The sequence below is a fragment of the Pipistrellus hanaki genome, assembly GCF_964339955.1.
Source record: "Pipistrellus hanaki genome assembly, chromosome: 20".
Classification (NCBI taxonomy): Eukaryota; Metazoa; Chordata; class Mammalia; order Chiroptera; family Vespertilionidae; genus Pipistrellus; species Pipistrellus hanaki.
The window spans coordinates 11,291,382-11,317,779 of record NC_140522.1 but is presented as its reverse complement, the minus strand read 5'-3'; the positions used below and the strand labels follow the sequence as shown (position 1 = coordinate 11,317,779).

Sequence of the window (26,398 nt, the reverse complement as noted above, 5' to 3'; positions counted from 1 at the left end):
AGGGTCCGCCAAACGTGTTTGTGGAGCTCTGGCACGGTTTCCAGAATTCCCCGGAGCCCCCTCTGCCTCGGGTTGCTGCGCTTTATGGAAAGATATTCCATTCCTTTCGGAAAGCACGGGCTCTGAGTGGGGATATTCAGGGGCTTTTAAAACGTAAATTAATGGCCTGGCAAGCTGTAAAACAACTCAAACTTGTGTAAATTTGTATTCAGGGATTCTTCAAAAATCGTAAGTTATTGACGCAATGGGCTGTAACAAGACTTTTATATATATATATATATATATATATATATATATATATATATATATATATATATTTTATTGATTTTCCACAGAGAGGAAGGGAGAGGGATAGAGAGCTAGAAACGTCGATGAGAGAGAAACATTAACCAGCTGCCTCCTGCACAACCCCCACCGGGGATGTGCCCGCAACCAATGTACATGCCCTTGACCAGAATCGAACCTGGGACCTTTCAGTCCGCAGGCTGACGCTCTATCTACTGAGCCAAACTGGCTTCAGCTGTAACAAGACTTTTGAAAACTGTTCTGCTCTGTTCTTCCGAACTTCCCTGCGCAGCTCACGGACAGGCTGCCAGATACGATGCCACCCTGGTGGGCACACGGTACACTCACATGTGTTGGCCTTCCGTCAAGAGGGTGGTTAATCACCCAGCAGGCACAGGCGGGGCCCAGGGTGGCACCACGGCCGCATGGCGGTTAGCAACCTCCACCCATTCTTGTGTATCCATGGATCTGGCTTCCAACGGCCAGCGCGTGTTTGCCAGGTCTCAGCGGTTGCCCGGATGAACGGTCACGCCTGTGTCACGTGCGGTTGCGTCGGCTCTGACTCCCAGCCCCCCACGGAGTGAGTGGGGCCCACAGCTCCCGTCCTCTGCCCCTGCAGACCAGCCCGGGGCTTTCTCGGGGAGTCAGCCCCTCTCCCATGTGCGCTGCCTCGTTTCCTGCTGCCTCGCGTTTTTGCCCAGAATTACTGTCTTCTCCTCAGAACCCTGCCTTCTCACGGCACTCGCCTTGCTCTGCTGGAGAGTAAGAGCCACCTGTGCGCACCGTCCCATTTACAGATCTGATGCCTGAGGCACAGAGAGCTCAGGGGATATACTATCTATCTATCTATCTATCTATCTATCATCTATCTATCTATCATCTATCTATCTATCTATCTATCATCTATCATCTATCATCTATCTATCACCTATCTATCTATCATCTATCTATCATCTATCTATCACCTATCTATCTATCTATCTATCATCTATCTATCATCTATCTATCTATCTATCTATCTATCATCTATCTATCTATCTATCATCTATCATCTATCTATCACCTATCTATCTATCATCTATCTATCATCTATCTATCACCTATCTATCTATCTATCATCTATCATCTATCTATCTATCTATCTATCATCTATCTATCTATCTATCATCTATCATCTATCTATCACCTATCTATCTATCTATCATCTATCTATCACCTATCTATCTATCTATCTATCTATCTATCTATCATCTATCTATCATCTATCATCTATCTATCATCTATCTATCTATCTATCATCTATCTATCATCTATCATCTATCTATCATCTATCTATCACCTATTTATCTATCTATCTCTCTATCATCGATCTATCCGATCGATCATCTGTCTTTATCATTATAATGCTCAAGGTTGTATTTGCATGAAACTCAATGCTCTTTGGCTCTAGGGTAGGGGTGTCGAACTCAATCAGAGAAGGGGCCAAAATCTAAAATCCAGCCTAAATCGCGGGCCGAATGGTTTACTGAACAGTCATAAACTGACAATGTCATAAACTGACAGCGGAGTGCAGTGATGACAGCGCGGTGTGGGCCACATTGCAAGGCCTGGCGGGCTGGATTTGGCCCGTGGGCCGTATGTTTGACACATGTGCTCTAGGGCCTCGTCTCATCAATAGCCCTTGGTTTGAACTTGGGGGAGCACAGGGGGCAGAGGGCCTGGTGACTACCCTTCGGGCAGGTCTCTTTGGTGCCGATGCATCTGAAGAAACCGTTTCTAATTGTTACCCGAGAAGGCCAAAAGGGCGCCCCGTTTGCTCTCCCCCCACAGCTGGAATCCACATTATAGCCACCCCGTTGGGGAGTGGGCCATATCCACCACTGCCCCCCGTGTCCACCGCGGCTGGAACCTGGCCAGCCAGGGCTGCCGAGAGAGATGGCCTGCCCGGAGGGAATGGATGCCATGGGCTCGGAGTAGAAGCACGCAGTGGCAGAACACACCGCGTGCTGTCAGCAGCGGAAGAGAGGATCTGAAATAGCCTCTCGCTCTCCGGCCGTTATTACAGCGCAGAGGAAGGAACGAGGGCAGCAGATAGGATGGGAATTGATGGGGGAGGCAGGGGCGGGAGGTGTCAGCTATCCCCATCAGGACAAAGAGGGATGGAGAGACGAGGCAGAGGTGCCTCTTAGTCTCAGCGAGCAGGAGGGCTATTTTGAAGGAATTGGTCTGATCCACGCTGGGCCAATTTTCCTCCGTGCCCTCCAGATGCACGGTCTGCCCTTGGCCATCCTGCTGGCCCGGGAGGCGGGCTTCCGGGCCACATCAGGAGGGAGGGAGGTGAGTCTCTGGATGCTTCCATTTCTCTGGGTGAGAGACGGATCCTCCTCTGAGCCTGAGACCCAGGGGATACGGCAACCGGCGTCACCCGCCCTGGGCTACCCATCTTCCTGGAAGCAATCCCTTCGTGAAACTCTTCCCACAATTCCCCATGTGCGGTGACAGCCCCTCCCGTCTGGACCCTGAGATGCACCTGACGCAGGTCGCATCCTTTCCTCGGCTTCCTTCAGTGTCAGCCACGGCTGCTGGGGATATTTTTTTTTTTTTTTTTTAAAGATTAAGTTCAGAATCTTTAAAAAAAAAATTATATATATATATATATATATATATATATATATATATATATATATATATATATATTATTGATTTTCTTACAGAGAGGAAGCGAGAGAGATAGAGAGCCAGAAACATCGATGAGAGAGAAACATCAACCAGCTGCCTCTTGCACACCCCCTACCGGGGATGTGCCCGCAACCAAGGTACATGCCCTTGACCGGAATCGAATCTGGGACCTTTGAGTCCGCAGACCAACGCTCTATCCACTGAGCCAAACCGGTTTCGGCTGGGGATATTTTTTAGCATCTAAAGGGTAGAAACCAGGGTGCTGCTCGGCACCCTCCAACACACCAGGCACCCCCCCATAGCACTCCGCTGGCCCCCAGTGTCAACAGAGCCACTGCTGAGAAACCCTGATGCAGATTTCTGTTTGCTAATTGGTAAAATAAGAGGTTTGGATGAAATCATTTTTGGAAAAAAAAAAAAAGAAAAAAAACACTTTCAGAGACAAAATTCTGAAATGCAGATGAAGATCTGGGCAAGCCTATAATTTCGAATCAAACTTAGATACGAATCCCATCATCGATGCTGCCGAGAAGCAAAAATCAGTCCCACAAAGAACACAGAGTCGGGGAGGCTGCTGGTGGAGGAGAAACAAGCAAACGTGTGCCCGAGGCTGGGGCAGCCCCTCCTGCTGTGAAGATGCGAGGAGCTGCCCCATGCCGACCGCCCCCAACAAGGCCTCCATTCAGAGCCTGGGGAGTTCAGTGCCAGGTCCCCGGCTCCGACGCGGGGGAATCCGGGGGAGCCGTACCTACAGACCCCCCTTTGTCTGAACCGTGCTCCCACCGCAGAAGGCGGAGGCGGGCGTGTGGAAATGGGTCTCAGAGGCGCTGCCATCCAGGCCCTCCCTCCCCAGACTCTAGGGCACATGTGTCAAACACAAGGCCCGCGGGCCAAATCCAGCCCGCCAGGCCTTGCAATGTGGCCCGCACCGCGCTGTCATCACTGCACTCCGCTGTCAGTTTATGACATTGTCAGTTTATGACTGTTCAGTAAACCATTCGGCCCGCGATTTAGGCTGGATTTTAGATTTTGGCCCCTTCTCTGATGGAGTTCGACACCCCTACTCTAGGGCCTAGGTCCGTGATCAGCAAACTGCGGCTCTTGAGCCACATGCTGCTCTTTGGCCCCTTGAGTGTGGCTCTTCCACAAAACACCACGGCCTGGGTGAGTCTATGTTGAAGAAGTGGCGTTAGAAGAAGTTTAAGTTTAAAAGATGTGGCTCTCCAAAGAAATGTCAATCGTTGTGCTGCTGATATTTGGCTCTGCGGACTGATGAGTTTGCCGACCACTGGCCTAGAGGAATGCCTGGTGTGGGATCCATGGAACCGGCAGGAAGGGCGGGGAGGGCTGTGGGAAGCCCGCCGGAGGCCCAGGCACGCAGCCTGCAGGCTCAGAGGCCGCCAGGGGGCTTTCTGACCGTGACGGTGGCAATGAGACCAGGACAACTTCTCCATCACAGAGGCTGGTGTCATAGGTCTCTTTGGAGGGCCTCGGGGTTAGCATTTGTCCCTAAAAAAGTCACTAAATCCTCACAAAGACAACTGAGGGCAAATATGATCGCTGGGAGTGGGGGAGGGGGAGTAGGAGGTGGAAGGGGGGGACTAAGGTCACAAAAAAGAGAGAGAAGACCCCAGCGACCATGACACTCACGTGCCGGCGGGGGCCAGCTGGGACGGAAAGCGATCCCTGGACCTCCAGGCCAGGTCCCGGCCGCCCAGCTCCGGGGCTCAGGGACGCCTGCGGCCTCCTCACTGACAACTGTGCTGAGTCCCGGGTTCCTGCTTTCACTCCCTTAAATCTGTCATTCTCTCGTTTCCAGATTGGGGGGAACGGGGCCGGCTGGGCTCCCCAGAAATCAGGGCTGAGAGCCGCCCTGGAGGATCTGTCACCGGGAGGCTGAGCCCTTTGGGGGCAGGTACCTCTTTCAAGGCTGCCTCCTCCGAGCACCGGCATCGACCGCTCCAGGAACAATGTCTTTCTTTCTTTTTTTTATTTTATTATATATATATATATATTATTGATTTTTAACAGAGAGAAAGGGAGAGATAGAGAGCTAGAAACGTCAATGAGAGAGAAACATCGACCAGCTGCCTCTTGCACAACGCCCTCTACCGGGGATGTGCCCGCAACCAAGGTCCATGCCCCTGACCGGAATCGAACCTGGGACCTTTCAGTCCGCAGCCCGACGCTCTACCGCTGAGCCAAACCGGCTTCGGCCAGAACAATGTCTTTCCTCTCTCAGCAGCAGAGAGGGACGGAGGTCCCCACGGGGCTGATCCAGAGGCTCAGGAGGAATCCGTAAGCACATAAAGGTTCCCGGTGACCTACGGCCAAAGAGCCCAGCCTCTGGGAGACAGGAGGGGCCCCAGGCGGGAGCCGCTGCCCACACGGACCGTCTGCTTGTCTGGCCGCGGCAGGAAGGCTTCCCGTTCTGCTCCGTGAGGTGCGGAGGGCGCCCAGCGGGAGGAGAGCGAAAGCTGGCGGACAAGCACCCCGAGGAAGGCCCGCGGGGAGGCCGCCTGACCCCTGACCAGCTCCGTCGGGGAGGGCGCAGGAGGGCGGGTGGCAGAGCTCCCTCTACCTGGAGGCCTGGCTCAGCTGCTCCTCCATCGCGGGACCGGGTCCCAGCTGGGGAGCTCTCGGACACCACGCCGTGTGGGAGCCACGTGGTGAGAGAGACACAGTGGGACCGGGAGCAGGAGCCCCATTCAGTCCCAACGCCATGACCCCCCCAAACCCCCCCCGGGGGGCACATCACTCATAGCCAGCGGCACCCCTCCTACAGGGCCAGGGGCTCAGTGCAGGGCGTCCCACACGCTGGGCACGCCATATTCCACGGGGTAACGGGACCCATGGACAAAGGCGCCTCTCGGTCACGCAGGGCCTGCCCAGCTGCATGGAGAGGACGGTGTGACAGAGGCAAGACACCACAGAATGCAAGGACGCTCTTTCATACACTGTAAATGCGGACTGAAAGGTAGGCAGTAGTATCATCCTGATGGCACGTTTTAAATTATTCTGATAGACACTCAAGAATATTAGACATAACTGAATCGTGGACATCAGAGAGGCTAAAAATTGCTTATAATGAGCCCGGGTGACATCCGCAGAGTCCCGTGAACAGGAGATGACGAGGGTGAGGAACGTGCCCGGATGCCCGGTGTGCAGCGAGGCCGGTGGGTCCTCGCTCTGAGACCACAAAGCCTTTCAGCCGGAGGCTGGCGGACTCCTGCCCCGAGGCTACCGGCCACATCGCCCGGGGGAGAGGGGCAGGCGCAGACTGGCCTGAGCCCGCTCTATGCAGAGGCCCGCACCCAGGAGCAGGTGCTGAGGCTGCGGGGAGTCGGAATTGAGGTGCCCAGAGGCACAGCGTGGCAGGAACCTCTGCACAGCCTTTCCTGTCACCAGCACCTCATGCCGCCTCCACGCTGTGCCCACACCCCACTGCAGGTGGCCAATGCATGGCACAGGTGTGGGTCCATGTTCCCAAGATCCGGAAACTCAGCAGAGATGTCAAAAAGGAGCCGACTGGCCCCTGGAAGGCATAGGAAACCAATGTGGATATGGAGAGAAAGAAGCACAGACACTACAAGAGGGAAAAAAAGAAATGAACAGAATCTGGTGATGGGCTGATGGGGGGGGGGGGGGGGGCGGATATGAGTAGAAGAAACACCGACATGAGGCTACCATTTCAATCAGGGTGGCTTGGTCATGTGACATGCGTGAATTTCAGCTTTCCTGTCTAGAAAGTGGAGCGAGAAGACATCTGTCCCTCTCTAGCTCCTAGGCCCGTGGTCGGAAAACTGCGGCTCCCAAGCCACATGCGGCTCTTTGGCCCCTTGAGTGTGGCTCTTCCACAGAATACCACGCCCTGGGAGAGTCTATGTTGAAGAAGTGGCATTAGGAGAAGTTTAAGTTTAAAAAATTTGGCTCTCAAATTTCAACCATTGTACTGCTGATAATTGGTTCTGTTGGCTAATGAGTTTGCCGACCACTGCCCTAGGACAATATCTCATCTTAGTCCAGAGAACGCAGAGCAGACCCAATGGCCTTCATCATCTCACGCGTGGCAAGAGCTGTGCCCACCCCTTGGCAGAGCAGGGAAACCCCAGGACCTGGTTTCCAGTGTAAGCCCGTTTGTACTGTCTTCCTCTCGTACCCACTCGTTCAGCTCAATTCAGACGCCCAGCCTGGATGGGCCGTAAGGTCCTCGGGGCTCGTGAGCCTCTCGCGATTGTTTATTATTTCCCATGCCCGTTGTTTATTATTTCCCACGCCCGTGACCCTTGCTTGGCACCGAGCGATGAGTCAGGACACGCAAGAGGACTCCGAAACGGACCCCTTATCCACGGCCTCGGTTCCTTGTGAGCAATCCCTCAAGGAGCCCTGTGGCCCCCAAGGGCAGAGGGCGATGCGACTGGCCCAGACCACGGGCTACTCCATAAACACTCGGGTAGCCGCCCCCCGCCCCCACCCCCACCCCCCGATCCTTCTGCTGCCTTTACACCGCCAGGGACGAGCCCCGAGAGATGTGTTTCCCACGCCTCTTAGGGCTTTTAAACAAGGCCTGAGCCCCTTCCCTTTTCTATTCTAACCGAAGACTCTGACTTACAGGAGAACGTTTGACAGGGGATGATGACAGAGAACAGAGGCAATGACACACTGCCCCACAACCCTGTCCTACTTGCTCGCTTAGTATTTAAAGAAAGAGCTGAAGAGCCCTAACCGGTTAGGCTCAGTGGATAGAGTGTCGGCCTGTGGACTGAAAGGTCAAGGGCATGTACTTTGGTTGCGGGCACATCCCCAATGGGAGGTGTGCAGGAGGCAGCTGATGGGTGTTTTTCTCTCATCGATGTTTCTAACTCTCTATCGCTCCCCTTTCCTCTTTGTAAAAAAAAAAAAAAAAAAAAAAAAATCAATAAAATATATTTTAAAAACTAAAGAAAGAGATGTGTTGTCCCAGCTACACCACACCTCACGTTTGCAAAGGTCAGCTAAGGGGACCCGGGCATCGAGGGAGATGGTTTGCACGTTTTATCCGCACAGTTTGGTTTGAAAAATGTGAGAAAGCACTTCCTCTCCCCGCCCCCCACCCAAAAAAAACCAACCACACCTCCCTGTGAGGACAGCATGTCTTCCTGCCAGTGGGCACCCCGTACATTGTCAGCTTGGGTGGGGATGAGATGGGTCACTTCATGCCGCTGTCTCTCTCCCATGGCCTACCCCGATGCTCCTGGGACAGGAGGAGGGACGGGCGCCCCAGGGGGATGGTGGCTGGAGAGGGCACGTCTGCCATGTCGCCATTTGGGATGGTGGGACCTGGGGCTCAGCTCTGCCCCCCACGGGGCACCGAAAGGGTGGCTGTACAGGGCCCCCTGGGAATGCACATGGATGACCTTTAAATTAATGTCAGCTGAGTCCGAGGTGACTGGCACTGCCGTCCCCTGGAAACAGCCTCCCAAAATATGGGTGACTGTGATCAGTACCGATTTCTTATCTTTATCCGTGTGCTGGGAATGAGGAACGAATAGGACGTTGACTTACCCAGGTCTGGATATGCTAAATCCCAGGAATGAGGGAATGAATAGGGCCTGGGCACACCCAAAACTCCTTTGACCTTAACCCCCCTCTGGAAATCAATAAATGTGCTGTGCTGTCTGTGGTGGGTGTGACTGTCTCTCCATCAGAGTGGCAGCCCCCCACCTGGGTCCCAGCTTGTCTCTATTTCTGCCTCTTGGTCTCATTTTTTTTTTTTTTTTTTTTTTCCAATTTCTTAATCCCCAGCTCCTCCTCTCAGGAACCTGTCGGGTCTCGGAAAACAGAGAAACAGCCCCCAGAGGTGGCTGGATGGGCAGCCGTGAACCAGCTCCTGAGAAGCCCCCAGGGTGACCTCTGGGGAGACCCCTGGAGGGAGGACTGGGTCAGCAGCAGGGAGGGTCCGCCATGCCGGTTCCTGTCGCCTCTGGATGGTCTGCTGTCAGTTCAGTCCCCGCCGCCTCTGGACGGTCTCCTGGGAGATGCTAATTGCTGGCCTTTACTGCCTGGTCTGCAGAGACCGTGCCTTTGGCTGGGTCCTGATTCAGGAGCCACCTGATTAATCACCGGTGGCTGCGCCTGACCCGGTGCCCTGGCTGGGGCGGGGGCGGGGCTGGCCACGCCGGGAACCGCATGGGGTGCGGCTGCCATTCCAAGCTGGACCCCGCGCTCTTGGCCCCAGAAGGCAGGTTAGGAACCGGGGTGGGGCCTCGGGACACTTTGCTTTTGAGGAAAGCGAGGAAAGGATGTAAATACTTTTGCCCTTCATTCCTTTCTCCCCCGCCCCTTTAAATGTCAGCAGCCCTGTCCCTGCATCAGCCTTCCTGCAGCCAGGCCTCACCTGCAGATCTCACCTGGGGGACGTGATGCCAGTTAAAGGGGCGGGGCAGCACCGCGGGCAGCACCACGGGAGCCAGAATCGCATGGGTGACCAGGCCCAGCTCCTGCACGGAGGGCTCAGGTATGAAAGACAGAGGCCAGGCTGCAGGCTGTCCGCCGAGACGGAGCAAGGGCAGGACACGCTGCAGGCAGAACCGGCCCAGGATGAGAGCTGGGAGCTCTTTCTAACAAAGAATCTGGAGCTCTTCTCCCAGGAAGAGAAACTACACCCCCTCAGGGTCCCCCTGTGGCTCCCCCTGTGTCTGCAGCGGCCCCGGCTGCTCCCCACTCCTGCCTGTCCGCTTGACCCCACACCACGGCTCCTCGTTACGATCAGGCCAAGCTCAAGTGGAGCAGCGTGGTGTTAGGGTTCAGCACCGCCCCCTGTCTGCCCGGTGCCCCTCCTATAGACAGCCGCCAGGAGGTGAGAAGGTTCCAGCTTCCTGGCACCTGGCGCCCGGCCGGGGGCAGCTCTCGCCCCTCCCTGGGGAACTTCGGTTTCTCCTAAAGGGCAGGGGCCGCCCTCTGATTGTCACATCCATGCTGGCTGCACCCACCAGGCCTCCCACGGGACCAGATGGGTGTGGCCTGCACCATACTGACACCCCTAAGGGCTGTGATGTTCAAGGCGAGACTCCAAAATCCAGAACTGATTCTCTCCCGGGCACAGAGGGTCTGGGGAGGCTGCTGGGTGGAATGGCGGGGCTGATGGCTCGCATTATCCCCTTTCCCACAAAAGCAGTGATCCACAGAACCTCCACAAAGCCAGTGAGATGCGTGCTTTACACCCCTGTGCCCCGCGAAAGCAGCACAAAACCCCAGCTCCCTCTTGCTTCTTCTCGCATCATTAACAACAGACTACCGTGTTTCCCCGAAAATAAGACATCCTCCGAAAATAAGACCTACTTACAGGTTTCCTTCTGAGTGAAATATAAGGCATCCCCCCGAAAACAAGCCCCCCCCCCAGGCTAAACATGAGAGATTTGGTCCACTGATTCTGAAAGAAATGGAGTCACAAGAAATTCACCAGGAAATTCAGGAATTGGATTGTGATGATGATGTTCCAGAAGATGATGACATGATTGTCATTGAATAAACGAGTAAATTCTTGATACCGTAGGATTCACAGTTTGTCTGGTTTGTGTTGACAACTACCGGACTACCGTACCGTATACAGGTAATAAATTTCCTTTATTTTTATTTAACAATAAATGTGTACCGTATTCTTCTTCATGGAAAAATAAGACATCCCCTGAAAATAAGACCTAGCGCATCTTTGGGAGCAAAAATTAATATAAGGCACTGTCTTATTTTCGGGGAAACAGGGTATAAAGAAGCAGATTAACACCCGGGGATCTCAGAGCTTTACCGCGAATGTCACGGCGAACTAAAAGGAAGTAGCATCGGCGGCTCCTGGGGCCGCACCGCCCAGCTCACCGCCTCTCCGCCCTCCGAGAAGGGGAGGCTGCGTCTAGGCCTCGGGCCTTCGGGAGGGGAAACGGCAAACAGCGGTCTCCGAGGGTGAGTGTTGCCTTTCATTACATAGGCTGTACACGGACTGGCCAGATTATTATGCATTGAGAGATCATCCTAGTCTGGCCACTCAGTGTATGCTGTCTAACCGACAAAAATGTAGGGTCTCGCCGTCCACTCGGAAAAGCTGCGCCACCTCTGAGGACTCTCTTGCCCTCTCTGGTGCCCTCATCGTTCAGCAGGCCTAACACTTCCCCTCCCTCCCCACGCCCACCTCTCAGGTGTGCATTCAAGATCCAGGGAGATGACACAGGGGAAAGGGGGTGTGAGCAGCAAGGCCTTAGCCAGGTATGAAGCATCATCAGAGCAGCAGAGGAGATGTGGGTCCTGGTTCCTTCTACCCATTCCCTCGTGTGGGTGTGGTGTGATGGTCAAGTTTATGTGTCAGTTTGGCTGGGTCCAGGTCCCCCAATATTCAGTCAAGTATAATTCTGGATGTTTCTGTAAAGGTGGCTTTTTTTTTTTTTTTTTTAGATAAAATGAACATTGAAAGCAATAGACTTTGAGGGAAGCAGATTGCCCTCCAGAATGTGGTGGGCCTCGTCTAATCAGTTGAGGTCTTAGTAAAAAACGAAAGACGGAAACTGTGTCAGCAGCTGCCTTTGTACTTGAACTGTAACCCTCCCCTGAGGCCCCAAGTGCTGGCTTACCTGCGGAGTTTGGATTTGCCAGATCTCCACAATTGTTTTATCTCTCTCTCTCCCCCTCCCACCTCCCCTCAGCCTTTTCAGGACTGTGCCTGACCCCAGCAGCTACTCCGTCAGTGCCAGCTGAACCAAGCTCACTGCATAGTCTCAATCCTCTGCCTTCCTCCCCAACTGAACTGCTGCAGAACTCCAGACACAGACACGGTCTCAAATGCAGAACAGGCAGCTGTGTCCTAGGGCTAGGTGTGTGAGTTGGCGGGGGCGGAGGGTGCTGAGCATGTACTGCAGGGCCCTGGCGGTCAGCTGGGCCACCGGGTATGGGGCAGAGAAGCACACCTCTGCCCACAGCAGGTGGCAGGCCTCTGAGAGCTCACACTCCCAAAGAAGAGAAGAGAACTTGCCAGCCTAGGAAGCTGGTGCCGGGAAACAGAGGCCAGATTTATCATCACCGGCTTGCTTCAGCAACAAAAAAAAATCCCTGGTGAGCTACAGCTGGTGGAGTGCCCACGAAAGGATCCACCAAGGGCTCGCTGTTGGCGGCAAAGAGATCTCAACCGAACTACAGGTAGATGAAACTTCTATCTGTGGTCTAGGGCCGTGGTCGGCAAACTGCGGCTCGAGAGCCACATGCGGCTCTTTGGCCCCTTGAGTGTGCTCTTCCACAAAACACCATGGACTGGGTGAGTCTATGTTGAAGAAGTGGTGTTAGAAGAAGTTTAAGTTTAAAAAATGTGGCTCTCCAAAGAAATGTCAATCGTTGTGCTGTTGACATTTGACTCTGTGACGAATGAGTTTGCCGACCACGGGTATAGGGCACGGAGCGGACCAAGGGAACAGAGGGAAGGACTTTTGTCTCTGGTACGAACGGCTACTAATGGTTCTATTTCTGGCTCTTTTATCTGGAAAGTCAACTACTCTAACCCAATGTGGACTGCGTGATTGTGCAAAGGTATATGTGGAAATTCTAACCCCCAGGTGACGGCATTAGGAGATGGACTTTGGGAGATAATTAGGTCAGGAGGGTGGTGCCCCCACGCTGGGATTAGTGCCCTGATAAGAAGAGAAGAGACGGGAGGGCTGGCTTTCTCTCCCTTTCTCTCTCTCTCTCTTTCCCCTCCCCATCTCTCCTCTCTCCTATGTGAGGGGCAGCAAGAAGATGACCATGGTGCAACCAGGAAGAGACCCCTCACCAGGCACCAGATCTGCCATCGCCTGGCCCTTCCATGTCCCAGTCTCCTGAACTGTGAGAGATACGTTTCTGTTGCTTCAGTCACACGATCGATGGTATTTTTGTTACAGCAGCTGGAGCAGACTGAGACCGTGGTGCAGAACAGAACTGGAGGGCTTTAGAGCAATTCGAGAGAACGCAGGGGGTCTTTTATGTGGCTAGAGGATTTTTAAATCAGAAACCGTTTACCAGTCTAAAGAAAATTATATTCTGCTTTTAATAAGGTATCAGAAGGACTCCTCCTCCGTAATAATGATGCAGCTCAGTTCCATGAAGCACGAGAAAGGAATTCAGATGTTTTGTTACACAAGCCGTTCACTAGGCGAGAGGAGCACAAAGGGAAACTTTCTAATTAACTCAGCAGTTTGGACTCACCATTCTTTACAAAAATGACTATCAATCCCATTTTAATGGGATAATTACAGCAAATGGTGATTCACTTCCCTTTCAGCCATTAGCAAGAGAAAGACACAGAGAGATAAGATGCTAGAAGTGTTAGCTTAAAACACACCTCCTATTCCTCTTCTCTTGGTATCAGTAATTGTCTAATTGCGCCGAGCTGACTATAACGTGGGGTGGTGTTTTTGGACAAAGGATGATCAAACGCCCTATTCTGGCATTATAATCCATCTTATTGCCCTTTGGTTAATTGAGAAAGTGGCATTTATTCCAGAGAGGATTCCCTCATTTTATCTCATGTTTTCATTCCATAATTCAGGATGCTAATTAGGGATTACAGGTGTTCTGGGAGGCCCCAGATCTAGCCTCCAATTATGATAAAGGTTCCTAGTCTTTATAAGGCCCCTTAGAAAAATCACCTCCTCATCCCTCTCTCTGCACATGTGCCCCCCCTCCCCACACACACACACGCCTGCCATTGCCACTTAACATCTAAAAAGCAGAGTCAGCCCTGACCGGTGTGGCTCAGTAGATAGAGCGTCGGCCTGTGGACCGAAGATTCCTGAGTTCAATTCCAGTCAAGGGCACGTCCCCCAGTTGCAGGCTCCTCCCCAAGCCAGGCCCTGGTTGGGGCTCCTGCAGGAGACAATCAATCCATGTGTCTCTTTCACATCAGTGTTTCTCTCTGTCTTACCCTCTCTCTTCCACTCTCTCTAAAAATCAATGGAAAAATATCCTTGCGTGAATAAATAAATAAATAATAATTTAAAAAAACTGAGTTTTTTTTTTTTTTAAATATATTTTGTACGGACGGTTGTCACATTCATTGTACATGTGCCTGGATTCACACCTGCTGATCTTTACTAGCAATGACACTTGTGTCCGGTCACTGCCTGTGGGACATCCTGAAATCAGACGGGACCGCTGCCCTCCCAGCCCTTTGGGGCAAGTGCTGGGTCCTCGTCCTGCTGCCACACCCAGCCCGCTGGCTCGGCCCGGACCCAGCACCCCGATCCCCTTGTTAGAATTCCAGGGAGGAAGGGAGGGGGGTTAGAGACGGGGGGAAGGTGGGACAGAAGGCTCTGGAGCTATCCATTAGCGCAATCTCCTCAACATGATCTTAGAACCGAGACCCAGTTGGAAAGGTGACAGCAAGGTAACGGCCTCCCGATGGGGTGGTGACACTGGGGGTGGGGGCATGGGAGGAGAAGGGAGACACGGAGAAAAGACAACAACAGCGGGCAGAGGGCCCCCCGTGAACCCCAGAAGGACTGCCTCCTTGTGGCTGAGGCCACGGGCGACCATGAACCTGGGACAACCGTGTCTGAGGGCCCCGGGGAAGGAGCGTCAGTGACCGAAACACGCGGCCACAGCTCCCCTCGGCCAGACTGCAAGTTTCCAAACCAAACGAGGCCGGTGCCTCGGGACCTGGCACTGGCTCGCCGCGCCCGCCGGAAGCCGAGAAGTGACACAGCCACCGCGTCCTCTCGCTAAGGCTTCTCCCCATCTCGGCTCCTTTACCAGCTGAAGACAACTAAGCCACAGCGGCTTCACCCAGACGTTTATCGGACGAGACAGCGTCAAGGTGACATTGAGAAACCGTTATCCCAAACGCAGCTGAGCAGCACCTCCTAACAGCGCTCCTGCCCCTCTTTCTTTCTTTCTTTCTTTCTTTCTTTCTTTCTTTCTTTCTTTCTTTCTTTCTTTCTTTCTTTCTTTCTTTCTTTCTCTCTCTCTCTTTCTTTCTTTCTTTCTTTCTTTCTTTCTTTCTTTTTTAAATATATGTTTTATTGATTTTTTTTTTTATAGAGAGGAAGGGCGAGGAATAGTTAGAAACATCGATGAGAGAGAATCATCGATCAGCTGCCTCCTACACTCCCCCCCTCCCCCACACCACCACCACTGGGGATGTGCCTGCAACCAAGGTACATGCCCTGGACCGGAATCGAACCCAAGACCCTTCAGTCCGCAGGCCGACACTATATCCACTGAGCCACACTGGTTCTGGCTCCTGGCCCTCTTTCTACGTCTGTAACAATCCAAATCTGTTTCCTGGCCACAACAGGACAGCTGGAGCCGCTCCCCAGAACCCGGCCCGGAGCCAGGCCCAGAACAGGAGCCGTGAAGTCTCCGAGGAGGAGAAAACAAGGACCACGTCCCTGCATCCACGAAGCATCCTTACATCTCGTGTCCCCCCCCCCGTGTCTGCTCTCGGCCTCCCGCCTCCGCCTGCCTCCTGTGTCTTTTCGTTCAAGGGTGACAATTCTGCCGACAAGGGAAACCCCTTTTTTTGTGCCAGAATCAAATGAAGATCTCCAATAATTGGAATGTCTGAATTCACTGTTTAGTTCATGTCACCAAAGAAAATTCTACAGGAATTCCAATGAATTCCATTCTGTCTCCTTTTCTCCCTGCCACCTCCTTTTTGCTTTCTTTTCTTTTTCAGAGAAGAAGACAGAGGGAGAGGGAGAGGGAGAAGGAGAGGGAGAGGAAAAGGGAGAGGAAGAGAGAGAGAGGGAGAGAGAGAGAGAGTGAGAGAGAGAAACATCAATGATGAGAATCATTGACCAGCTGCCTCCTGCACGCCCCACACTGGGGATCCAGCCTGCAGCCCGGGCCTGTGCCCTGACCAGCAATGGAACCATGACCTCCTGGTTTATAGGTCAACAGTCAACCACTGAGCCACACCGGCCGGGCTCACCTCTCTTTTTAAACAAATAACCTGGAGCCCTGGTGTTCCCCTTTCCCCAGGACAGAGCCCCTCACCCTGAGCCAGGGGAGATGGAGGGTGGCCTACCTTGCCCAGGCCCGGCGTGTCCTTGACCTTGCCTACGGCCCGCAGCAGGCAGGGCGGGGCGGGCGGCGGGGAGGTCTGCAGGATGCCACTGAAGCTGGTGCCGAAGAGCGGGGGCTCGGCCGCGGACGCCGACGGCCGGTGCTTCTTCTTCTTAGACGACAGGTTCAGCTTCTGGGCAGCTCTGCGGGAGAAGGCAGAAAGCAAACAGTGAGGGGAAGGCGGGTCCAGCACAGACAGACCACCTGACTTCCTTCTCTCGCCCTTATTTTTTAAAAATATATCTTATTGATTTTTTTACAGAGAGGAAGAGAGAGGGGTAGAGAGGTAGAAACATCGATGAGAGAGAATCATCGATCAGCTACCTCTTGCACACCTCCCATTGGGGATGTGCCGGCAACCAAGGTACATGCCCTTAACCGGAATCGAACCTGGGACCTTTCAGTCCGCAGACCTACACTCTATCCACTAAGCCAAACCGGTTTCGGCATAGGCCAACTTTCTTAATTTCAGGAAACCGTGTGAGGAAGAGAATAGTACTCCCGTTCACCAGACAAAGAAATGAGGCTAAAAGAGTAAAATTCAGGGTCCTTTTCCTACCTGACCTGGTTTTGAACATGCAGCTTTCTCACCTACGAGGCAGATAATAGGCAAGTCGCTCACATTCTGGTCGTGTTTACGATGTATATAAAGAGCCTAGCGTAGCACCTGGCACAGAGCTGGCTTTTCGGAATACTATCCGCATTGTCATTCTCACACATATTACCCGCAAGCCTCCGTGTCTGCATAGCAAGATATGGCAAAAATAGGGCCCACTTGTATAGACCTTTTGTGAAAATTAAACGAGTGCACATACAGTGGTTAGTACACAAGAAGAACTTAATAGGTGGCACTTTGAAGGCATATGATACTAAGTAGTGGAGCCCAGAATGAATCTAGGTCTGTGTGCCTCATACTGCACCCTGAAGACTCTCTACAGCAGGGGTCCTCAAACTTTTTAAAGTGGGGGCCAGATCACGGTCCCTCAGAGAGCTGGAGGGCCGGACTATATGAACTACTAATTCCTACTGTAACACCTCGGCTGCGCTCACTGCCCAAAAAACCTGGCGGGCCGGATCAGACTCCTCTGTGAGCCGCATGTGGCCCGCGGGCCGTAGTTTGAAGACCCCTGCTCTACAGGGAGCAAAATAAGCAAGTGAAATGTAAGGGTGAGTGTAAGGGGCATCTTGGTAAACGTGGACAAACCATTAGCAATGGGTCTGCTTCATGAAATAGTGAGCCTTCTGTCACGAGACGTTTCCAAGTAGTGGCTAAAAACGCATTCACGTGGAATATCAGAATAAGTGAGCACGCATTTGGAAAATCAGACAATTCCACAAATCTCTTCCAATGCCGAGATTCTTCAAGGGTCCTGGAATTTCTACTCCATTTAGGGAAGCCTCTGTTGGCCTCCATGTAGAAAAATAGTAATAGAGGGGTTTACGTTGACATTGCATGTAAAAATTATTGTCTTGTGTAATCACTATGTTGTATACTGAAACTGATATGATATTGTATGCCCACTGCAACTGAAAAATTAAAAAAAATACTTTATTATATTCTTCTTAAACATGTATATAAACACATATATCAGAATTTCACAATTTGGAAATTAATAAGTCACGTTGTATAGCCATCTATATAATCTGTAGGGACATTTAGTTTAATGTTGACATCATCATAACCAGCTGTTGGATCTCTATTTCATATGTTCCAATTTCTTGGAAGCCGGCAGCTTCTGTTCTCTTTACCTCAGCCACGTGGACAGGAGAAGGTGAAGGTCGGGAAATCACTCATGTATAATTGTATTGCTCAGTGGCATAAAGGAGAAGCAGTCAGGAAAGAAACAAAAAGGCAGAGATATTCTGGCTAGAGGTGCATTTTGTGTAATCAATGCCTCACAAGCTCTTTGTTGAGAGGGAGAAAAAACAAATGAGTGGTTGTTTTACAAGACTTCAAACAACAAAAAATTAATCTCCGAAGCCATGCTAAGCAATATTTACTTGTCTCATTCCCAGCACGGGTACTATCACATTTTTCCTAAAGCTATTCATCGCGGCATGCATCTTTAGACATCCACGGCCTTCATTTCACTCCCTGTGCCTTATTTCAGGAAGAACAAGGTAGTTAGTTCCTCTAGCAGGATGAAATTAATATTTACTGAACACCGACGAAAAGTGGGCGCCATGCTAAGCATGATCAAGCAGCGAGGAGAAGAGCAGGGGCGTGAACCTGGCAAGCATTAACACTTACTTGCCCTAACCGGTTTGGCTCAGTGGATAGAGCGTCGGCCTTCCGACTGAGGGGTCCCAGGTTCGATTCTGGTCAAGGGCATATACCCTGGTTTTGGGCACATCCCCAGTAGGGAATGTGCAGGAGGCAGCTAGTTGATGTTTCTCTCTCATCGATGTTTCTGGCTCTCTCTATCCCTCTCCCTTCCTCTTTGTAAAAAATCAATAAAATATATATAAAAAATAATTAAAACCTACTGAACTCAATTCTTCCCTTGGGTTCTACCCCTCTGTCTCCATAGCCTTCCTCCTCTCCCCCAGGAGACAGCCACCCTAACATATGGATGTGACAGCACATGAATTCAGACACCACCTCCCCGTGGAAGGGTGACTTTTCTCTCCCTGTCCAGATCCACCCACATCTAAAAATAACCAATCAGGCAAACAATGATCTGTTGAATTTCATTGGTTTATTGGGGGGAAATGCCTTCGGTCTCTACATAGATTGGAGGAGAACTTACGGAGATTTTCTGACTGGTACATTTTGTGGCATTTTCTGTGAGGGACTACCTGACCTTGGGTTTTCGGAATTGTGAAATGTTTCAACAGAACACCCTTCAGCCTACGTGCATCTCATGAGAACTCCACTGGGGCCTCCCAGCCTGAGTGTCAGGGATTCCCAAAATATAGACCTATCAGAATGATTAGTTTCCCAAGGAACAGAACTGTCCGTAGGCAACAGGCAGGAATAGCAGGCGGCACATGCATTTCTTAAAGGATTTGCTTTCCTTTGAAAAATTCTAATGCACTGGCAGAAACCAGTTTGGCTCAGTGGATAAGAGCGTTGGTCTGCAGACTGGAAGGTCCCAGATTCGATTCCAGTCAAGGGCGTGTACCTTGGTTGCGGGCACATCGCCGGTGGGGAGTGTGCAGGAGGCAGCTGGTCGATGTTTCTCTCTCATCGATGTTTCTAGCTTTCTATCCTTCTCCCTTCCTCTCTGTAAAAATTCAATAAGATATATATATTTTTTTTTTTTTTTTTAAAGAAAGAAAGAAAAGAAAACATGCTAGCCGGCTCCCTCGCGACGTGGCTCTCTCTCACGGAGTCCTGGCTCTGCACGGAGCTCGGTGGCCTTTTTGGAAACTCTCCAGACGGGAGTGAGGGCATCTCTGTCACCTCTCCGCTGTCTAATTGGCTGTCGCCAAGGTCATTTCCATCTCCCCAGAGACCCAAAGCATATGGGTCTTGGGCCTTTTCCCCCCCTGATTTTTATGTAAATGATCCATTTCATTAGCGCGGGGAATAATTCATGACGCGACTTCAAATACGACGTTTACGGCTGGGAGGCAACACAGGGCCAGCCGGCGACCTCCAGCCCTGCCCTGGAGATGCCCCAGCCGGGCACGGCCGCCTTAGGAAAGGGATTGGTTTTTGCAACTCGATGCCCAGCATTAACCCATGGTGATGACGGCTCCAATTCCGTAATTTTTCTCTCCAACGTGAGCCCATTCTACAGGGACATGTGCCCGGGGCCCTCACGGCCTCCTCCGGGGACCACCAGCCGTGACCCTGAAGCCTCACGGCCAGTGGCGTTGAGCATATGCCTGGAGACTTTGCACGCAGTGAGGGGCTGCTCTGCTTTGAGGTCTTTCCCTCTGTAGGTCATCAGCATGGCCTCCGCCATTGCATTGTTCACTCGCTGAAGGTCAACATCCCGTGTTTCCTTCTGTCTGAGGCTCTGGGACCTGCCCAGGGCGGGGTGTGCCTTGTGGATGGCAGAGAATATGCTCTCTCGGCGCTCCATCGATCCACTTTGGGTCTACACACACGCACACGCACACGCACACGCACACACGCACACATGCCAAGTCCCTATAGGGAGTAGCCTGCAGCTGTCGGTCATGCTTAGACCCTGGCATGTTTTATTCATCCTAACGCATTTTCCACAGACGGGGACACCCACCCTCCCTTGGTCCTGTGAGGGGAGCAGCGGAGGGGTCTGGGCTGCAAATGACAAATGTTTAAAATGAAGGCTCTCGTCCTTCCCCGAGTTCGCCCGTGGTCACAGGACCAGGGCTTCTCCGACCTGAGGTGAGGATGTGAGTCCCCTGCCTTCCAGAGCCAGGGTCCTTCCAGGGCACCGTGCCATTATGCAATTTGCTAAATGAAAGTGGTTATTTTATTTTATTTGGGCAAAATAAAACCAAATGATAATCACTTGCCTGGTAATAAAGACCAAAAAAAAAAAAAAAAAAAGCAGTTACATATTTTTATATGTAACTCAAATCAAATCACATATAAGCATTTACCAATTACTGATCTGGTTGCTTAGCAACACAGCTCCATAGCACAGGGGGAAAATGTCTCAGCCGAGTGAGCTAGGTCATGCCCAGAATGAGGATGAGAAAGGCAAATTGCAGGGAAATTGCTTCTCTGTGTCTATAACCCCAACCCAGAGCGAGTCCTTGTGTGGCGATAACCACCCAGCCACCACCACAGCCACAGCAGCACGCTAGGTCCCACCCCGGGCCTCTCCCGCACCTGCAGAATGTGGGGAGCTGCTTAGGAGTAGGAGGCAATCAATCAATTTTCACTGGGTGCACAGAAGAACTAGGTCACCCACAGGCCATCCACATCCCCAAAGTCATCCCCGAGTCATCCAGCAATTGCTCTGGGTTTGACAGTCTCCCCTTCAATTGCACGGGTAAGAAGGACCCACACCACCACCAACAGAGATGGAGAGGAGCTGGGAGGAGCCTGCAGCCCCCCGCCAGAAGCCCAGCCCCTCTAAAGAGCTTGCTAGGGGCACAGCACTCACTCAGGCACAAAGGCACACATGGAGAGAGGGGGAGTGAACAGGGAGAGGGGAACTGTAGTTGGTAGCATGGTGGTGCCTTCGCACGGTGACCGATGGTCATTAGAGTCAGTGTGGTGATCCCACAGCCGGGTATAAAAATGTCCAACCAGCACAGTGTCCCCTGAAACCAACGGAACCAACCTAACCTTCTATATCAACTATGCTTAACTTAAAAAAAAATTGTAAGCAGTATTTGAAAACCACACTGTCGGTGGATGTTGCCAATCCATGTGTGTCTGGATTCTTCCACGGACAGAGGGACAATATTTCGGGTAAGTGAAAATATGACTCAAGGGGAGAATCATGGGAGAAAAGGGAGCCCATTCAGAAACTATTTTTTTTTTTAACAAAAGCTATTCAAAGGCAAACCTTCTCTGTGTAAAGCCTGGTGCCTGTGAAATGCTGGCTGAGTCCGGCTTCTCGGATGAAAATAAAAACGTTGTCCAATGCCCTTTATTAGGGTCGGATGGAAGAATTCACCGTTGGTGTGGAAGGCCAGGCCAACGCATGGATTTTTTTTTTTTAATAATAAATCTTTATTGTTCAGATTATCACAGTGTTCCTCTCCTCCCACCCCTCATTGCTCCCCTCCACCTGATTCCCTACCCCACCCCATGCCCTTACCCCCGCCACCGTCTTCATCCATAGGTGTAAGATTTTTATCCAATCTCTTCCCTCACCCCTCAGACCCCCTTCCCCCTGAGAATTGTTAGTCCAATCCCTTTCTATGTCCCTGATTCTATTATATTCACCGGTCCATTCTGCTCTTCAGATTTTTTAGTCACTTGATTTTTAGATTCACTTGTTGGTAGGTATGTATTGATGTCTTTTTGTTGTTTATAATTTTTATCTTTACCTTTTTTCTTCTCCTTCCTCTTCTTAAAGAATACCCTTCAGCATTTCCATGTAATCCTGGTTTGGTGTTGATGAACTCCTTTAACTTTTTCTTGTCTGTGAAGCTCTTTATCTGACCTTCAATTCTGAATGATAGCTTAGCTGGGTAGAGTAATCTTGGTTGTAGGTTCTTGTTGTTCATCATTTTGAATATTTCTTGCCACTCCCTTCTGGCTTGCATAGTTTCTGTTGAGAAATCAGCTGATTTGTTGTCCTGGGTTTTAGAAACACCGGTGACTCTGGCAGTGGCAGGATGCATGCCTGGCCCAGGCCCTTTGCCTCCGAAGCTCAAAGGGACGTGCCCGCAGCCTGAGCTGCTGGCCGGTGTGCATGCTCTCATCTCCTCGATGCCACAGCTTCTCTGAGCTCAGGGAAGCTCTCCCAGGTCACTGGGATTTGGACTCTGTGTCCCCAACTCTGTGGCCCTCAGGCCACGGGCAGCAGGACGCCAGACAGGGTGGCTGATCTTCGTGGCTCCTATGTCACAGGGACCCTGACATGAGAGATGCCATCTGCAAGGGGCTGGGTCCGGGGATCCAAGAAAAGGTTGGGAACCCCTTCTCTCGTGACCTTAATTTCACCCAGAACGTGACGACGAGGTGCCACACTCGGTGGGCAGCCTGCGGCCGGGCGGCCCTTCTCATTACCTCCTCGGTGTCTGTGTGCTCGGCAAAGCCAGAGAGACAGCCCCACGTGCTGCTAGGACATTGCATTCTGTGCCACGACCTAGAGACACCCCCTGAAGCAGGGAGATTCCGTCTCTGAGACTCGGTGGCCTCAGCAATGCCCAACTTGTTTGAGCATCAGCTCCTCTCTTAGGTTAGGAGCGAGCACCCCGACTCATTCAAGGTCACTGAGAGATGCACTAACCCAGTGGTCGGCAAACTGCAGCTCTTTGGCCCCTTGAGATTCTAGCAAAGGCCAGATTAGGAGTGCCCTCATTAGGTGAATAACAATGTACCTCCTATAGAGTTTAAGTTTAAAAAATTTGGCTTTCTTGCTGAAACCGGTTTGGCTCAGTGGATAGAGCATCGGCCTGCAGACTGAAAGGTCCCAGGTTCGATTCCGGTCAAGGGCATGTACATTGGTTGGTGGCACATTCCCAGTAGGGGGTGTGCAGGAGGCAGCTGGTCTATGATTCTCTCTCATTGATGTTTCTAGCTCTCTGTCCCCCTCCCTTCCTCTCTGTGAAAAATCAATAAAATATATATATATTTTTAATCTGAATCTCAAAAGAAATGTCAATCGTTGTCCTGTTGATATTTGGCTCTGTGGACTGATGAGTTTGCCGACCACTGCGCTAACCCACACATAGCCTCCTTCACGTGCTGGGAAGGGTAAGGGAACACACCCCCAAGCGGACACTGCCTTTGGCGCACCGGGGCGTGCACTTGAGCCTGTGACTCCGAGGCGATAGGCTTCGTCCTTACGCACTCCCCCTCGCTGGACACACCCATGAGAATGCACTGAATCCTCAGGGAGGAAGGAGCATAGGAAACACACAGGCTGAGGGCTCTGCAGGGCATTCTGCCTGGAGTGTGCTGACTAAGGTGCCCGGGCAATGCCAGGAGGGGCACAGCCTGGCCTGCCATCTGACCTGGTGCCGGCGGTCATGCACTAGGTGTACCCCAAATCCTCCTGCTCTTATCCCCGCTGTGCAGCCAGGGCCCAGCCCTGGTCTGGGTCTTCCAGCCTGGACAGACCCGCTGGCTGTGGAGGGCCCCCTGGGAAGGCCCATGGGTGACCTTTCATTACCATCAGCTGAGCTCCAGGCAGAGGCAGAGCCACGCCCTGGGAACACGTTTCCCCAAGATGTGTGAAACTGTGATCAGTACCGATTTCTTATCTTTATCCAGGTGCTGGGAATGAGGAGCGAATAGGACCTTGACTTACCCAGGTCTGGATTTAAATCCCAGGCATGAGGGAATGGATAGGACCTGGGCACACCCAAACTCCTTTGACCTTAAACCCCCCTCTGGAAATCAATAAATGCGCTGTGCTGTCTGTGGTGGGTGTGACTGTCCCTCCATCAGAGTGGTAGCTCCCCACCTGGGTCCCAGCTTAAATCTATTTCTGTGGCTTGGTCTTTTTTTATCCTTTAATTTCTTAATCCCAGGTCCTCCACTCAGCAACCTGTCGATTTCTGCGAAGGTTGCGGAAAACAGAGAAACAGCCCCCCACAGCTGGCTTCCATCCTGTTTGCATGAAGGTCCCCAGGCTATTTCCTGAGCTCACTGGCCTTGCCAGCCACCCATCCCTCTGACCAGATGCTCGCCATCTGCGGATCTTCATGGCCCGGGCTGGTCTGCCCAGCCGCGCCTGCTCGGTACCAGGGAAACTGGGCAGCTTAACCTCCTCCAGAGCCATGCCCTGGCCAACTGGGCTCAACACAGACATTATCAGAGGCCTCGCTGGTTTGGTCCGTGGCTAGAGCATGGGCCCTCGGACCTAAAGGCCCAGGGTTCAATTCCAGTCAAGGGCACATACTGAAATATGGTAGCAATCATACTTGGGTAAAAAACTGCTGTTTGAATTTTAACCTTGCTATCTGACTTCGACCTTCAATTACTTCCTTAAACAATTGGGTAGTTACAGGAGATTGACTCCCACTGACTCAGTAGCTTGAGGGGTAGAAACTATAGATAACCTTTAGAGATTAACCTCTGAGTTCTGCTTTTGTATTATGGGCAAGATAGGGCCACATTCCAATGTTCCCAGCCTTTAAAATTTAGAACAAAGGGTAATTCCTGTGGTTTGAAGCTTTAAAAGGGATTGCTTACACCTGAATCAGTGCAGTCATGCGGGGCCCACCTGCGTGTGGTGCACCCGCGCCGTCCTGGCCAGTTTTTCAATCAATCCTTGCCTTCTTTTTTTTAATCAATCTTCAGCCTCCGGTGGTCTTATTTTGAACCCAGGGTTCGACCCCACAACAGTACCTCAGTTGGAGGTTAATGCCCTGGTCAGGGCACATGCAGGAGGCAACCAGTGGATGTGTCTCTCTCACATCGATATTTCTCTCTCTGCATCTCTCCCCCTCCCTTCCATGCTCTCTAATAATCAATGGGAAAATATCCTCGGGTGAGGATTAACAACAACAACAAAAATGAACAGAATTGTGAGTGGCTACGACGCCAAACCTAAGTAAACGTGAACATGTGTTTAAAAATCCATCCCAGACCAGACACGTGCGATGTGAGTTCATTGCCATCACTGGCATCTCTGATAAACATGAGCACGTGAGAATAGTCTTATGAAATGGAACTGACAAACCCTGTAACCACAGCGCAGCTAGCTCAGCTGCCCGTAAACGGAGACGGAGAGAGAGACCATCCTACACCATCAAAACCCATTTCCCGTAGGCCAGCGGTGCCTGATTTTCCTGCTGAGAAGCCACTGTGCATAGTCTATGTATCTATAAACCTCTGGGGTTCAAGGGTGATCCAACTGAGATTAAGATTCCTTCAAGGAATAAGCATATTCTAGCTAATTCGATTTCAAGAATCTAATGAATCTAATGTCCTTTCCATTACACCACGCTGCCTTTTAGATGCTAAATCCAGTAGTTCCTAGTTAAATCACTCATATATATACCCTTTGCACTCCGAACCATTCTGGACATTGGCTACCAGCTACTCAACGCTACTTTGCAGCAGAAACGTGCATTTACAGACCCTCGTATTATTTAGTATAATTTTGGAACCAAGTAACGTATTATAATGATATTGGACTTATATGAATTGGGTGACATCGAGGAATGTATATTTGAAAAAAAAACACAATATTTTATTGTTTATAATTTTGTACAGTATAAGTTTTGAAACACTCCCCAATATGCATTGCAGGCTGATTAGTGCATGTTTGACAGTAATAACTCAATTCCCCGTAATCACTAATAAACTGCAATGTCCCCTGAGAGGGGACATCCGAGTGATATGCTAGAATTCCGATGTCCCCTGAGAGGGGACAGCAGAGTGCAAAGGGTATATATATATATATATATATATATATATATATATGCTAATGTAATGTAATAAAATGAGCTGCGTGACTTATCATAAACAGATGGCCCATTTGAAGGCCAAGGGTGACCACACATTGCTTAGGCATTTTCCTTAACATTTATTTATTATTTATTTATTTATTTATTCTAAATATATTTTTTATTGATTTTTGTACAGAGAGGAACGGAGAGAAGATAGAGAGTTAGAAACATCAATGAGAGAGAGTCATTGATCAGCTGCCTCTTGCACACCCCCTACTGGGGATATGCCCGCAACCAAGGTACATGCCTCTGACCGGAATCGAACCCGGGACCCTTCAGTCCCCAAGCCAACGCTCTATCCATTGAGCCAAACCAGTTTCGGCCATTTTCCTTAACATTTATCTTCCTTAGCTCT

At 51.2% G+C, this 26,398-nt stretch overlaps 1 protein-coding gene across 1 annotated transcript in view; it reads right to left on the bottom strand.

Annotated features, from left to right (window-relative positions):
• KIF26B (kinesin family member 26B) overlaps positions 1-26,398 on the bottom strand; it is a 285,433-nt gene that overhangs the window by 58,257 nt on the left and 200,778 nt on the right. The window contains 1 exon segment of the mRNA XM_084868813.1: positions 15,983-16,163. Coding sequence (XP_084724939.1) covers positions 15,983-16,163 — 181 coding nt within the window.